We start from the raw sequence: 15,582 nt of genomic DNA on the forward strand, positions 1-15,582 counted from the left end.
AAAAGAGTGTTTGGTGTAGCAAACCTGCATTGAGTTTATTTTTCCCCTTAACAACTAAGGTTGTAGTTTAATTCAAATTCGGCTAAAACAGCATTACTGTTGACCATTTTATGAAGCGGTTCTTAGCTAGATTCTATCCAATACCAATGTGGTTGTAAACCCAGGTTCCTTCAAAATCATCAATTTGTCTTTAAAAAATATGTAACGGCAATTCGTATTATGTAAGTAACTTTCGGTCAGTGTTAGTGTTGAACATAATGTATTACGCCTTATGTGAAGTGTTGTAGTAACAAAAACATTCAGAAGAGATACCAGTCTTCATCATCTGACGTGATGTAGCAAACCGTTGTTCACTCCGATTTTGAGCGCGTTTTCGTCGTAAATAATAGTGAAGGTTGTAATGAGTTTTAAAAGTGCAGTAAAGATGGTATAGGTATTGAGAATTATTGCACCGGACTGAGAAAGTCGATAAGATAATGTTACAATCGGCCGCAATGGTCGAATTTCGCTTAGGAACACAGGTTTAAACTTTACATTTATTGGCTGTTACATAGAAACAGTTGAAATACAATCGTGTGACCATAGTAAAAGTGCTAGTTTTCTTATCTTTTTGGCTCGTAATAAGAACTCATTTGTCATGTCAATTCAACTTGAAGTAATTGACGTATTTAAGCCCACTTACTAAGTCAATCCATCATCAATGAACGCTGGAGTAAAGTTATGCTCTTGAAATTACTCTCAATTCACAAAAATGAAATTCCCCATTAAGAAAACGGTTCCATCACGTACTCTAGCCATAGTCACGTTCATAGTGATAAGACAATCGCATTCGATTTTACAAGCACACCTCTTAATTGCCATTTCCATCACCTGTTTCGCTTAGGCTCGTTCGTACAGTGTTCACCGTCTCTGGTTCGGTGTTGATAGGAACCAATGGCGACTAGCAACTGGGAGAAGTTTGTGCTTCTCCTGTGGAAGAATTGGATTCTTCAGAAGCGACACTATGTACAAACGCTGTTCGAAATACTGATACCGGTGCTGTGCTGCTCAATTCTGCTACTCGTACGTGGACTAGTCGATCCAGAATATGTAGATAGCAATTCGGTATTTAAACCACTGGAAACCGATCGGCTAACGCACCTGAAGGGACTGGCGGAGAAAAAGGAGTTCGAGTTTAAGTTAGCCTACTCGCCCCAGAACGTTGTGCTCGACCAGATCGTCCAGGAGGCTGTGCGTTCTTTGAACGCGAATGATCCCGAGGCACGGCTTACCTACGTCGCGTTTGCTGATGCACGAGAGATGGAAGGTGTGCTGGTGGAGTCGACCTTTTTGGCTGGCGTAGAGTTTGCCGACAGTTGGACCGATATGACGGCCGGGGACAGCATGCCAGATAATCTAACGTTCGCTGTCCGGTTTCCGGCTGAGCTGCGCGATGATGAGTTCCAGTTTTCGAACTGGGTAACAAACTTACTGGCGGTACCGTTCTCGCCCCGACTGCGCAATCCGATGCTGGACGATGGTGGCTCCCCGAGCTACTACGGTGAAGGATTCCTTGGGATACAGGGTGCAATCTCGAGAGCGCTGCTAGCACGGCGCATACCCGGCGTCGAGCTGCCACCGGTACACGTGCAGCGATACCCGTACCCACCGTACTACGATGATGCGATCCTGGAAGCGTTGCAACAGCTGCTGGCACTTATCATCGTCATTTCGTTCTTCTACACCTGCATCAACACGGTCAAGTACATTACGATCGAGAAGGAGAAGCAGCTGAAGGAAGCGATGAAGATTATGGGACTCTCGAACTGGTTGCACTGGTCGGCATGGTTCGTGAAGTGTCTCATCCTGCTGACGGTTTCACTGTCACTCATCACGATTTTGCTCTGTGTATGTATCTCAGCCCATGTCTGACTTTTGGGATCCTCATTTTTGACGATTTGTTTGTATTGCCCTGTAGGTCCCGTTCAGTTCCGCGGCCATCTTTGAAAACTCCGACTGGACGTTGGTTTGGTTCTTCTTTTTCATATACAGCATCAGCACGATCTGTTTCTGCTTCATGATAAGTGTGTTCTTTAGCAAGGCCAACACAGCGGCCGGTATTGCCGGGTTACTATGGTTCGTCACACAGCTTCCGTTCAACATCACCCAACAGAATTACGACGAGATGGGTACGGGTGCAAAGTTAGGCATGTGTTTGCTATCCAATTCGGGCATGTCATTGGCAATGTTTCTGACCGTGCGGCTTGAGGCAACAGCGGCTGGATTGCGGTGGTCAAATCTCTTCGAGCCGGCCACCATTGACGATGGGTTCAACGTGGGGCTGGTGATCATTATGCTGCTAGTGGACGCCGTGATCTATCTCATGATTGCGCTCTACATCGAACAGATCATGCCGGGAGAGTTTGGTGTGGCACGACCGTGGTACTTCCCCTTCACGAAGGAGTTCTGGATACGCAAACGAACCCCCTCACGGGACACGTTGTTTAATGGTGAACTGCAGAGTGCTACTACCGAGTCCCGATACATCGAGCAGGATCCAGCTGGGTATGCCGGAGTGGAAATCAAACAACTGCGCAAGGTGTACAAAGGCAACAAAGCGGCCGTGGATGGGTTGAATCTGCGAATGTACGAGAATCAGATATCTGTACTGCTTGGACATAACGGCGCAGGTAAAACAACGACCATGTCCATGCTGACCGGCGTGTTTTCGCCCACTTCCGGTACGGCTCTTATCAACGGGCACGATATTCGCACCGACATTGATGGTGTCCGTTCGTCGCTGGGACTTTGCCCGCAGCACAACGTGCTGTTCGACGAGATGACGGTCGATGAGCATTTGAAGTTTTTCTCCCGACTTAAGGGTGTTCCGGCGCAGGCCGTAAGTGAGGAAATCGATCGGTACTTGCAATTGCTCGAGCTGGTGGATAAGCGCAATGCCCAGTCCCAAACACTGTCCGGTGGTATGAAGCGAAAGCTTGCCGTCGGTATGGCACTGTGCGGTGGTTCGAAGGTGGTACTGCTGGATGAGCCCACGTCTGGTATGGATCCGTCGGCACGGCGTGCACTGTGGAATCTGTTGCAGAAGGAAAAGCAAAATCGCACGATGCTTCTGTCGACGCACTTCATGGACGAGGCGGATGTGCTGGGCGATCGGATAGCGATCATGGCGGAAGGTAAGCTGAAAGCGGTCGGATCGCCCTTCTTCCTGAAGAAAACGTTTGGCGTTGGATATCGGTTGATCTGCGTGAAGGACGGACGTTGCGATAAGCAAAGGCTGCTGGGTATACTGCGAAAATACATTCCGGACGTGAAAATCGATACGGACATTGGTTCGGAGCTATCGTTCGTGTTGAAGGAGGACTATATTGATGTGTTTCAGCGACTGCTGGAAGACATCGAGCAGCAGATGACTAGCTGCGGTATTACGAGCTACGGCATCTCGCTCACAACGATGGAGGAAGTGTTTTTGAAGTAAGTTGTGGTAGTTTGTGTGAAAGGGAATTGTTATGCTGATCTTCGTGTTACTTTCAGAGCGGGTAGTGATAGCTTTGACGAAACAGGAGCCCTCATAAACGGTACCGTTGTAGAGACAGGCAGTTCAGAGTGTAAGTGGACTATTCAAAATACTTTTGCCAGCAACGTACCTAAGCGTAGTTCTTTTCCGCTCTCCAGATGCATTAGATCGACTCCATCTGCTGACCGGTAAGGAGCTCCTGTTCAATCAAATACAAGCACAGCTGCTCAAGAAGTTCCTATCGACCATACGAGCCTGGGTGACGCTGGTCATGATGTTTGTGATTCCGATATTGTTCGTCTGCATGACGTTTATCATTACGAGAAGCATTTCGACGAGCAAGGATCTACCTGCTTTGGACATTACGATGGATGGCTATGAGAAAGCCATCACTGTACTTGAGAGTACCAACGGCGATCCGATAAGAGTGGAAGCCTTCCAAAACATGTTCGCGGAACGTGAACTTGCCACCATCATGGAGGACATGACAGAGTACATAGTGCGTAAGGTGAGTTACGAGCTACCTACAACAATCATAACGATATGTTTTCATTGGATGTTTTTTTGCATTACAGTCCGAAGAGGACATTGCCACGGTCAATACGCGATACTTCGTGGGTGCTACCATTGGCAGCGGTTCATCGTACGTGGGTTGGTTCAACAACAAAGCTTACCACACGGCACCGCTAGCCCTGAATTTAGTGTACAACGCGATCCTGCAGGCCCAATGTGCCGACTGCCGGTTGCATGTGGTAAACAAACCGCTTCCGTATCGGTTGGACACGCAACTGAAGAAGCTGAACACGGGGCTGAACGCCGGCTTTCAGCTGGCGTTTAACACGGGCTTTGCGATGGCATTCGTGTCCGCTTTGTACATCATGTTCTACATCAAGGAGCGCACGTCGCGTGCGAAGCTGCTCCAGTTCGTCAGCGGCACCAATGTGACCCTGTTTTGGCTGCTAGCTTTCGTATGGGACTACACCCTGTTCGTGCTGAACAGCTTGGTTTACATTGCCGCTGTCGCCATCTTTCAGGAGGAAGGCTGGTCGACGTTTGAAGAGCTGGGACGAGCGTTCCTGCTGCTGCTGTTCTTCGGATTCGCTACTATTCCGTTGACATATCTGTTCTCCTTCCTGTTCAGCGTGTCAGCCACCGGGTTCGTACGCATGATGTTCCTGAACGTGCTGTCGGGAGCGATATTTTTCACCGCAGTCAACGTACTGAAGTTTGACGGCATTGATCTGAACGATGTAGCCGAAGGGCTCGAGTGGGTGTTTATGTTCTTCCCAAACTTTGTGCTCAGTCATGGACTGAACAATCTCAATGGTGCTGCCAACACCGAAAGCTTCTGTAGGAGGGCATGCGATCTGGTCGGACCATCATGCGTCGTGAGTGATTTGTGTGCCGTTCAAGCCCGTTGTTGTGACCTGGAGGTGTTCTCTTTCGGCAAGGTTGGCATCATACGCAATCTACTGTTTTGTTTGCTGATCGGGTGTGTGTGCTTTTCGTTGCTGTTCATGCTGGAGTACGGTGTATTGCAACGATGGTTCCGCCGAAAGTCCAAAGTCAACCCGTCGTTAACACAGGGCCCCATGAGCTCGGAGGTGGATTCGGACGTGCTGGAAGAAAAGCTCCGCATTCAGAAACTTAGCCAAAAGGACATCGATGGACACAACTTGTTGTTGCGTGATGTAACAAAGTACTACGGCAATTTCCAAGCCGTAAACAATCTCTCGATCGGCATCGATTCTTCCGAGTGCTTTGGACTGCTCGGCATCAACGGTGCCGGCAAGACAACCACCTTCAAGATGATGACTGGCGATGAAGAAATTTCATCCGGCGACGCGTGGGTAAAAGGTATCAGCTTGCGTGCGGATATGAATCGGGCACATCGTCAGATCGGTTACTGTCCACAGTTTGATGCACTGTTGGAGGATCTGACAGGCCGGGAAACGTTGCGCATCTTTGCCCTGCTTCGAGGCGTACGACAGCAGGAGGTGAAAAATGTGTCGTACATCCTGTCGGAAGAGTTGAACTTTGCAAAACATCTAGACAAGCGCACGAAAGCGTACAGTGGAGGTAATAAGCGAAAGCTCAGCACTGCTTTGGCGCTGCTCGGCAACCCGTCGGTAGTGTATCTGGACGAACCGACCACGGGCATGGATCCGGGAGCGAAGCGCCAGTTCTGGGATGTCATTTGTAAGGTGCGTAATACGGGCAAGTCGATCGTGCTGACATCGCACAGCATGGAAGAGTGTGAGGCCCTGTGCACCCGGCTTGCCATCATGGTGAATGGAGAGTTCAAGTGTCTCGGATCGACGCAACATCTGAAGAACAAATTCTCCAAAGGATTTCTGCTTACGGTAAAGGTAGCTCGGGGATCATCCGACGCTCAGCAAAAGCGTGTCGCCGGTGTGAAGGACTTTGTTATGAATCGTTTCACTGGAGCCGTGTTAAAGTGAGTGTTTTTTTTTTTTTTGAGTGTTTGAGGGCAGCGGCTTGATTAATAATTATGTTTTTTTTTTCTCTCGCTCTCGATATTACAGGGAAGAATACGAAGATTCACTCACGTTCCACATACCGGTGACTGATCTAAAATGGTCGCAGATGTTCGGTCTGATGGAAAGCTCGAAAGAGGCACTGGAAATAGAGGATTATGCCCTCGGACAAACATCGCTCGAGCAGGTGTTCCTGTTTTTCACCAAATATCAACGAGTTACGGAGTAAACCGTTCGCTGGCTTGTGGTTTATCTCCCTCGTGGAGATGAGCAACGACAGACAAGGCGAAGGGTTCGGAGTCAGGGTGGGATAAGAGAGGGCCTTTGAAGTTTTGTAATTTATTTTTAGGGAGTTACGTTCGAGATCTTTTTGCAACGGTTAGATAATGCTCAAGAGTTGTAAATATTATTGTTTGAAAATAAATAAAAATGTTTGGTATAATATTTTAAATCTTACTCAAGCAATAGCAACCATAGTTAATTATAAACACTGCAAAGAGTAGGCCAGTGGGTAGCACAGTCATAAACAAAGATCAGATTAGTACAGCCATAGAATTTTTGCAATTATAGTTTGTTTGTTCCGGTACATTTACTCGGATTATTTTGAGAGTTAAAGGAATTATTAAAATTTATTCTACTTACAAATTTGTAGTTAAATGAACACAATTTCAAGTGAAATCGAGGGATAGTTTACCTGCAATGAGAAGAAGTAGTTAAAAGAGTCAATTAGTTAATCGCGAAAGTGTGCAACAGGTAGGTAACGATTTATATTGCCTAAAATATTGAATGTTTTGCTGTACTCCAGGTGACCTTACATTAAGAGTGGCCACTCCTGTTTGTGGCGTGGGTGATAAGAAATTAACGTACCTTACATTCAAACACATCAAAACTCTCTTCTTCCCATCGATCGTATCTCGTCCGGTAGCAAATAATGAATGTGCTTTAATATTCCACGCCTACATCTAATGCCCTTGGGTTGTAGAGTGAATAATAGACACCTTTTCTGACAGGCACAAAGTGTCCCGTATGAATGAGTGTGAAAAAAACCCCGTCAAATTAACGTCTGCATCGTAAAACTTCGTCCACCGCAGGTCAAAGTAGAAAGGGGTCAGCATCGATTTCTATCGGAAAAATCAATTTTCCAACCTTCGTGGCATGTGTTGGCCGCAAAGGACATTCGCTCAACGCTTTTAACATTAAGCCAAGTGATGCCGGCATCTAGCGTCAACGCAGTGGTGCTGAAGTTCATGATGAGGGTGGAGGGTTTTATCAGCCCGTAACTTGAGCGCCAACACACACCGGTAAGGTCACACGCAAACAGAAACACCTTCGGCCCGAGCGTCACGCGTGGGAAAGCACGCGCTTGAAGGGAAGTACCAATGTAGCGGAGTGCTTAGTAATGCTCGCATACATGGCCACCGTACCGCGCCATTAGTAGCTCACCCGACAGTGGTGTTGGTAGTGGCGATTTGTTGATAAACATTCGTACGGGGCCGTCATTGTGGACACGAGAACCAAGACGACCGGGTTGAGTGCCACAAATTGATTCGGCACACAATCAGTTCAGCGTGGACATGCGGCTCTAGTTGGTCGTTGTCGGAACGGTTGTTGTGTTTCCGGTGGGAGACGGTGTGAACCCAGTGGTGTGGTGTTACACACAAAATGAGTGCATCTTCAGTAGTGTACAATACTGAGTTTATAATTCTTGATTGAGTCATTCGTCACCGTCCAAAAGATCCAAGAGAATAAATTAAAACTGTAACAGTGGAACGGTGGTAACGGTGGTAACGGTGAGTAGAACAACGTGATTCGTGACGCACGCACGCACGCTAACGTTACAGTCCATGTGGTTCAATCTGATAACTGGGAATTGTCCCGCACTACTCGCGTCTAGGAGAACTTTCGCGACGTATCGCGGAAAAAAGTGTGTACGAACACGATAAGGGATATGGTGGCGAATTGTTTGGCGCGTAACCCTTTGGCGAATTAATTACCCTTTTGCTTTTACGAGGGTCCACATACATATGCTGTGCGTGATGCTGTAGTGATAAGGCTTAATCATGCTGAGCGTACGGTGTACGGTGAATGATTCATTGCCTCATAATTCGTAATCGGTAACACTATTCCAATAGGAAACCTTGTGGAGAGTTTTTGTATGCCCTGTTTTAGGCCGTTGAATTAGAAATGATTTTTTAGTACAATGAACCGCAAAAACATCGCTTATGAAGCAGAATGGAGAGGTCATTGAGTTCATGTTGTGTTTATGTATTTATTATTAATGTGAGCTATGCTTTCATTCGCTGATCTAGAGCATAGAATAGGAAAATACGAACGCGAAATACTTCACACTCCTTACCTATTCCACTAAAGTGCGCTGTCAAGTGTGAATCACATTGCTCTACGCACATTATCGCCATCGTAAATGTTTATCTACCAAACAATTTCGCAGATAAAATTCATCAAAAGCCAATTACTTTGCGCACGAATGAGTGTGTCTGTGTTTGTTTCTTTGGCGAATGGTATCAAAATGATAAGATGAAACTGTACTAAAGTTAGATAAGTGCCATTCATCGAAATGTATCAGACCGTTAAAAACATCGTCAATTGTGTGTTTCGATGTGACTCCATTGCTCGTATGCTGCCAAGTTACACGTGAAGCAAGCTTAGTACAACGTATCCCACCTTGATGTTCTAGTGCGCTCTCTTCGTAAATCGTCTGCACCATGGCGTCCACCTCCAGCTGGAGCAAGTTTGTGCTACTCCTGTGGAAGAACTGGATCATACAGAAGCGCCACTACATACAGACACTGTTCGAGATCCTTATACCGGTGTTTTGCTGTGCGATGTTAATAGTCGTCCGTGGTCTGGTCGATCCGGATCAGGTGTTGAAACCAACGATCTTTGAGCGTTTACCAATAGGATCGTTAAATGATCTTGCTGGTGGTAAGTATCTTTGTTTTGGTCGTTGCTGTATGATTTTGATACTTATTTGATCTTTTTTTCGGTGTAGCTTTTCCTCCAGTAACTTTTAGTTTGGGCTACTCGCCTCAAAATCCGGTACTGGAAAAGCTTCTACAGGATGCACTGGATGACGAGGTCAGAAGGCCGACTGTGACATTGATTCCATTGGAAAATGCGCGCGAACTGGAAAGCCGACTGATGCTGAGCAACTACATCGGGGGGATCGAATTCCCTGACAGCTACGCTGTAAGTTCCGATTGCTTTATATTGCACTTCCAGTAGCCTGATATATTCTTGGACTTTTGCACCATCCTTAGAATACCACCGAGCTGCCTCGAAAGCTACGGTACGCCATTCGTCTTCCGGGTGAGTTACGTTTCACCGGGTGGACGTTCGGTAATTGGCGCACCAACTTCATGGTCGTACCGTTCGTGCAAGGGTTACGAAATGCGAACCAATCGGATGGTGGCAGTCCGAACTATTTGCGTGAAGGATTCCTCGCGCTGCAGGCCGCCATCTCACGAACCTTCATACGGCGGCAGAATGCTCAGTACGCACTGCCGGATGTGTCACTACAGGTGAGTGAGTCATTCGCCCGCGAGGGGAACGGCAATAGCACGGGTTGTAAAACGTTGTAACTTACCTCACCCGCACAGCGATTCCCTTACCCGCCGTACTACGAAGATTTAGTGCTGGTAGCGATGGAACGATTGCTGCCCATGATTATATTGATATCGTTCTTCTACACCTGCATCAACACGGTCAAGTTTATCACGATCGAGAAGGAAAAGCAGCTGAAGGAGGCGATGAAAATTATGGGCCTGCCGAACTGGTTGCACTGGACGGCCTGGTTCGTACGGTGTCTCATCCTGCTGCTGATCACAATCTCGCTGCTTGTGTTCCTTATCAGTGTAAGGATGAGTAATTGCTTTCTTTTGGCAGTTTGGAATCGAAAACTTATCTCACTTTCGATTGCAGGCCAATCTAACATCAAACACCGACTTATCGGTCATCGAGTACGCCGACTGGACAGTGCTGTGGTTTTTCTTCCTGACGTACATTCTGGTAACGATTTGCTTCTGTTTCATGATGAGTGTCTTCTTCAACAAAGGTAAAGCAGGTTTAACGCGTGCAAGGATGCAGTTGAGCACTTTCAATGCTGATGATAAATTATCTTTTGTTAGCGAACACTGCCGCTGGAATTGCAGGACTAATGTGGTTCCTGTTTGCCATTCCGTTTAACATTGCCGTGCAGAACTACGACGAAATGGCGATGGGTACGAAGATAGCCTCCAGTCTACTCTCCAACACGGCCATGTCGTTCGGCATCATGAACATCATACGCCTCGAGGCGAACCAGGTCGGGTTGCAGTGGAATAACCTATTCTCGTCCCCCTCGATGGGCGACGACTTTAGTGTGGGGTTGGTGATTGTAATGTACCTGGTGGATGCACTCCTCTATCTTGCCATCGCGCTCTACTTCGAGCAGGTAATGCCGGGCGAGTTCGGTGTAGCCAAACCGTGGAATTTCCTTTTCACGCGTGATTTCTGGAAGCGTAATCGCATCGAGGATGGGCCCGGTATGCGACAAAAGATGGAAAGCTCGGCGTACTTCGAGCAAGAGCCAAACATCGACCGTGCCGGCGTGCGGATCGTGAATTTGCGCAAGGTGTACGGGAAGAAGGTGGCCGTGGAAGGGCTCAATCTGAACATGTTCGATGGGCAGATAACGGTGCTGCTCGGACACAATGGTGCCGGCAAAACGACGACAATGTCGATGCTGACGGGAATGTTTTCGCCCACCTCCGGTACGGCACTGGTGAACGGGTACGACATACGGAAGGACATCGAGGGTGTACGGTTTTCGCTGGGGCTCTGTCCCCAGCACAATGTGCTGTTCAACGAGCTGACCGTGGCGGAACATTTGAAGTTCTTCGCACAGCTGAAGGGTGTACCGGGGGACAAGACGGCGAGTGAAATTGAGAAGTACGTCACCCTGCTCGAACTGACCGACAAGCGGAACGCACAGTCACACACACTGTCCGGCGGTATGAAACGGAAGCTGGGCGTTGGGATTGCACTGTGCGGTGGGTCACGGGTTGTACTGCTCGATGAACCCACGTCTGGGATGGATCCGTCGGCACGGCGTGCACTGTGGGACCTGATACAGAAGGAAAAGGTAGACCGTACGGTTATCCTTTCGACGCATTTTATGGACGAAGCGGATGTGCTGGGCGATCGGATAGCGATTATGGCGGAGGGAAAGTTACGTGCGATTGGGTCTCCGTTTTTCCTGAAGAAAAGTTTAGGTGCCGGTTATCGGTTGATTTGTGTGAAGGAAGCGCACTGTGATAAGCAGCGGGTGTTGAACATATTGCGGAAGTACATCCCGGAGGTGCGTATCGAAACGGACATCGGGACGGAGCTGTCGTTTGTGTTGCGTGAGGATTATCTGAAGGTGTTCAAGCCGATGCTGGAGGAGCTGGAGGATAAGATGGCTAGCTGTGGCATATCTAGCTATGGCATATCGCTCACCACGATGGAGGAGGTGTTTTTACGGTGAGGATTAGAGCAAGAGGGCGGGCGTGTCCGTGTGAGATTGGAAGAGTTGAAGTAATTAATCGCTATGATTTAACTGTCTTTTCTAGTGCTGGAAGCGATTCGCACAACACGGACCACTCGACGACAAATGGTGGAGATGGATCAATAGACATGAGCGAAAATAGTGATATTTGTAAGGGTGAAGCTTTGATACGTTACCTTCCTCCAATAGGTAATTAATCCTTATCTCTTTTCCAGACTCACTGGAAGGACTTTCCCTACTGGATGGTTCCAAACGGCTGTTTCAGCAAATTTATGCTCAGTTTTACAAAAAATTCCTCACAACAATACGAAGCTGGATAACACTGTCGCTGCAGATGCTGATTCCCATACTGTTCGTACTCCTGTCCTATTTGATCTATCTGAACTCTAACGCCGGTCGAGATCTTCCCGAGCTGAAGATCAATTTCGATGGATACACTGGTTCCCTGACGGTGCTGGAAACGGCTGAAGGTCAAGAGTCGGTCACTGCAGCCTTCCGGGACCGGTTTCAACGCGAACCTCAGGTTCATCAGTTGGTTGTGACTGAGGAAGACATGAGTACTTTCATTCTAAACAAGGTAAACCGATCTTTTCACCGATCAGTTGAGCAAATACATCATTTGAAACTTGTATCTTACAGTCATCGCAAGATATCGCGACGTTCAATACCCGATACTGGGTTGGAGCATCCCTAAGCAGTTCCGTGTGTACTGCTTGGTTTAACAACAAAGCGTACCACAGTGCTCCTCTGGCAGTCAATCTTATCTACAACGCAATGCTACAATCATTCTGTCCAGAGTGTGAACTGCAAGTCAGCAACAAACCCTTGCCATTCCGGTTGGACACACAACTGCAGCGCCTGGAAACGGGAGCCAATGCTGGCTTCCAGCTAGCTTTCAACACCGGCTTCGCGATGGCGTTCGTGTCCGCCCTGTTTATTCTGTTCTACATCAAGGAACGCACGACACGGGCCAAACTGTTGCAGTTTGTGAGTGGTGTAAATGTGACACTCTTCTGGACCATCTCGTACCTGTGGGACTACTTTGTGTTTGTGCTGTCGGCGTTGTGCTACATCGTTACACTGGCCATCATACAGCAGGACGGTTGGAGTACGTTCGATCAGCTCGGAAGAGTGTTTTTGGTGCTGCTGTTTTACGCCTTCTCGAGCCTACCCGTCACATATCTGTTCGCGTATATGTTCCACGTGCCTGCTACCGGGTTCGTGAAGATGATGCTGCTGAACGTGCTGTCCGGGACAATCTTCTTCACAGCCGTCTCGCTGTTGCGGTTCGATGGAATAGACCTGCAGGATGTGGCAGACGTGCTGGAATGGATCTTCCTGTTCTTCCCAAGCTTCTCACTGACGCAGAGCATGAACGCCCTGAACATGGTGGGCGGTCGGGAGGCACTGTGCCAGCGAGCCTGTGAGCAGATTACGTTCTGCACAGAGGAGCTCAAGTGTATGCTGGTTCCGCAGTGTTGTGGCATGAGTGCATTTACCTTCGATACGCAGACGGGCATCAATCGAAATCTGCTGTTTTTCGCCGGCATCGGAGTGGTGTCGTTCGTGATCATCCTGCTTGTGGATTATCGGGTGGTGAAGAAGATTTTCTCCCGCAAACCGAAAAGTGTCGATATGTCCGGCGATCAGGGCGAAATTGATTCGGACGTGTTGGACGAGAAGCGTCGGATTGCTGCCTGTAGCGATGGAGAGCTGTCGTCTTACAATCTGGTGTTGAAGGAGCTGTCGAAGAGTTACGGCAGCTTTGTGGCAGTGAACAAGCTATCGGTCGGTGTACGCCACTCGGAATGCTTCGGACTGCTTGGCATCAATGGGGCTGGAAAAACGTCCACCTTCAAGATGATGACCGGTGATGAGAACATCACGGACGGTAATGCTTGGGTGAATGGTATCAATTTGCGCACGGATATGAATCGAGTGCACAAGCACATCGGCTACTGTCCACAGTTTGATGCACTGCTCGAGGACCTGACTGGCCGGGAAACGCTGCACATCTTCGCTCTGATGCGTGGCGTTCGGCGACGAGAGATTAATGGTGTGTCCCTTACGCTGGCGGAAGAGTTGAACTTTACGAAGCATCTTGACAAGCGCACGAAAGCGTACAGTGGAGGTAATAAGCGAAAGCTTAGCACAGCATTGGCGCTGCTCGGCAACCCGTCGGTAGTGTATCTGGACGAACCGACCACGGGCATGGATCCGGGAGCGAAGCGCCAGTTCTGGAACGTGATTTGCAAGATTCGCAATTCGGGCAAGTCGATCGTGCTGACATCGCACAGCATGGAAGAGTGTGAGGCCCTGTGCACCCGGCTTGCCATCATGGTGAATGGAGAGTTCAAGTGTCTCGGATCGACGCAACATCTGAAGAACAAATTCTCCGAAGGTTTCTTGCTTACGGTCAAAACCAAACGTTCCGAACCGAATGCTGCCGAGAGGGTCAAATCGTTCGTCACTAGTCAATTTGTGGGTGCCGTGTTGAAGTAAGTTGATTAGCACAGGTGTTGATGGGGAATCGATTTTATTGTAATTTTGTTTTTGCTGTGTCTTTCCAGGGAAGAGTATCTGGACTCGCTGACGTTCCACATAGCACGCACCGACCAACGATGGTCGACCATGTTTGGTTTGATGGAAACATCAAAGGATCGGCTCGGCATCGAGGATTACGCTCTCGGACAAACAACGCTCGAGCAGGTGTTCCTGTTTTTCACCAAATATCAAAGAATCGTAGACTAATTGGGACCATTCTCAGGGGGATGTGTTGCGTCACTGCACGTAACTTATGGCAGGTTCGGCAATGGAGTTGACATGCAATTTACGAGCAACCAAATTGTGATCAAACAATGTATTAATTGTATTCATAGAGGTGTGGTGTTGGTTCTAAGTACTGTGTGCAAAGCAAAGTATTGATTTATGTTACTAGTGGATGTTTTTAGGACGAAATATAAACAGACGTTTACCGTCGTTAAACAATTGAAATGCTTTATTTTGCGGAAAACCAATCAGGTGTGAACGAGTGTGCGGAAAAAGCATTAGAATATTTGCTCACAATATTTAAAACTAATTGATTTTGCGAATCGAGCGACACCGAACCATTTGTAACATAATATGGTAACGACGCCAGTTGCACAAGTCATGCTTCACAACGTATCCTTTCCGACCGGAAGAAAAACCGTCCCACACGCCTCATCCTTGTAGCTGCGTTCGACAAGATGACAGGACATGAATTTCTACCATGTGTCGGATTGCTTTCATCAATCATCTGTGACCGGGGAAAACTCACTTACCGCGCTGCCCCGATGTCGCTCACACTGTGGCTAACGCGACATAATGCTGAGCGTGTACCAGCAAACATCAGCATTACCGGAGAATGTGATTAATTTCGAAACAAAAGCATGCTGCATGAACGGCAAATGAAATTAATCAATTTTGACAACACTCCGCGCGGAAGCAACGAGTGCCCACCGCGCCCTCCTGTGCCAAGCACCAGAATTACTTCATGCCCCAGACGGATGTAAAGGCGGTGATTCGGTAGAATCAGAATTCGAAGGTAAAATTAAAACAAAATCCATCGTGTACAAAATGGTGCAGGAAAAGGGAAATGGAAATAAATAAATTTTCCTTCCGAAACTTCGGCGGATCCGGTTCCCGAACGTTCGCGGGTTGTCCTTTCTTGCTTGGTCACACAGATCTACAGGTGGCTTTCATGCGAATCAGCCATCCTTTCCGCTCTCCGATGAAAACTGGTTGGAAAATTTATAGCACCAAAACTGTAGCGAAAAAAAATGTATACACAGGAAACGTACTGTGACGATAATGGTGAGAGCGCAACACTGCGAATCAATATTGAATTTCTGTCAATGTCAATGGCAGTCGGGCGCCGTTATGGCCCGGGTGGTAATGATTACGTGAGTACTTGAGGTATGGTTGGATGCTGGTACGAGTAATCGATTTTAAAACAATCAAATAATCGTTCATATTCCATCATCCGCAGTGGACAGGGTTAGCGG

The 15,582-nt window shown here is 47.8% G+C and overlaps 6 protein-coding genes across 6 annotated transcripts in view; 5 read left to right on the top strand and 1 right to left on the bottom strand.

The window, feature by feature from the left end:
• The window catches only part of LOC126563399 (ribonuclease kappa), a 443,719-nt gene that overhangs the window by 125,856 nt on the left and 302,281 nt on the right, over positions 1-15,582 (top strand). The gene's annotated exons all lie outside the window — the stretch shown is intronic.
• LOC126562237 (dolichyl-diphosphooligosaccharide--protein glycosyltransferase 48 kDa subunit) overlaps positions 1-15,582 on the top strand; it is a 532,174-nt gene that overhangs the window by 98,421 nt on the left and 418,171 nt on the right. The window lies entirely within an intron of this gene.
• Positions 1-15,582, bottom strand: part of LOC126560846 (uncharacterized) — a 181,931-nt gene that overhangs the window by 89,406 nt on the left and 76,943 nt on the right. The window lies entirely within an intron of this gene.
• LOC126563559 (dentin sialophosphoprotein-like) overlaps positions 1-15,582 on the top strand; it is a 490,635-nt gene that overhangs the window by 77,382 nt on the left and 397,671 nt on the right. The window lies entirely within an intron of this gene.
• LOC126561332 (phospholipid-transporting ATPase ABCA3-like) lies at positions 932-6,241 on the top strand. Its single transcript, XM_050217407.1, has 6 exons — positions 932-1,887; positions 1,958-3,471; positions 3,532-3,605; positions 3,673-4,022; positions 4,090-5,972; positions 6,061-6,241. The coding sequence occupies exons 1-6, from the start codon at positions 934-936 to the stop codon at positions 6,239-6,241; spliced, it is 4,956 nt and encodes a 1,651-aa protein (XP_050073364.1). The 5' UTR covers positions 932-933.
• On the top strand, positions 8,736-14,308 carry LOC126563506 (phospholipid-transporting ATPase ABCA3-like). The gene is made up of 10 exons (XM_050220150.1): positions 8,736-8,955; positions 9,023-9,219; positions 9,291-9,551; positions 9,630-9,884; positions 9,952-10,084; positions 10,158-11,532; positions 11,622-11,707; positions 11,773-12,134; positions 12,197-14,055; positions 14,128-14,308. Exons 1-10 carry the CDS (start codon positions 8,736-8,738, stop codon positions 14,306-14,308), a joined length of 4,929 nt encoding a protein of 1,642 aa, XP_050076107.1.

The sequence above is a fragment of the Anopheles maculipalpis genome, chromosome 3RL, assembly GCF_943734695.1.
Source record: "Anopheles maculipalpis chromosome 3RL, idAnoMacuDA_375_x, whole genome shotgun sequence".
Taxonomy (NCBI): domain Eukaryota; kingdom Metazoa; phylum Arthropoda; class Insecta; order Diptera; family Culicidae; genus Anopheles; species Anopheles maculipalpis.

What these genes read in the sequence shown, in the direction of transcription:
- LOC126561332 (XM_050217407.1), top strand. Translation starts at nt 934, where the DNA reads ATGGCGACTAGCAACTGGGAGAAGTTTGTGCTTCTCCTGTGGAAGAAT. An exon ending in TCATCACGATTTTGCTCTGT is followed by an intron (nt 1,888 to 1,957) that starts GTATGTATCTCA and finishes ATTGCCCTGTAG; the next exon opens with GTCCCGTTCAGTTCCGCGGC. An exon ending in CAGAGTACATAGTGCGTAAG is followed by an intron (nt 4,023 to 4,089) that starts GTGAGTTACGAG and finishes TTTGCATTACAG; the next exon opens with TCCGAAGAGGACATTGCCAC.
- LOC126563506 (XM_050220150.1), top strand. Translation starts at nt 8,736, where the DNA reads ATGGCGTCCACCTCCAGCTGGAGCAAGTTTGTGCTACTCCTGTGGAAG. An exon ending in TGCCGGATGTGTCACTACAG is followed by an intron (nt 9,552 to 9,629) that starts GTGAGTGAGTCA and finishes TCACCCGCACAG; the next exon opens with CGATTCCCTTACCCGCCGTA. An exon ending in TGCTTGTGTTCCTTATCAGT is followed by an intron (nt 9,885 to 9,951) that starts GTAAGGATGAGT and finishes TTTCGATTGCAG; the next exon opens with GCCAATCTAACATCAAACAC.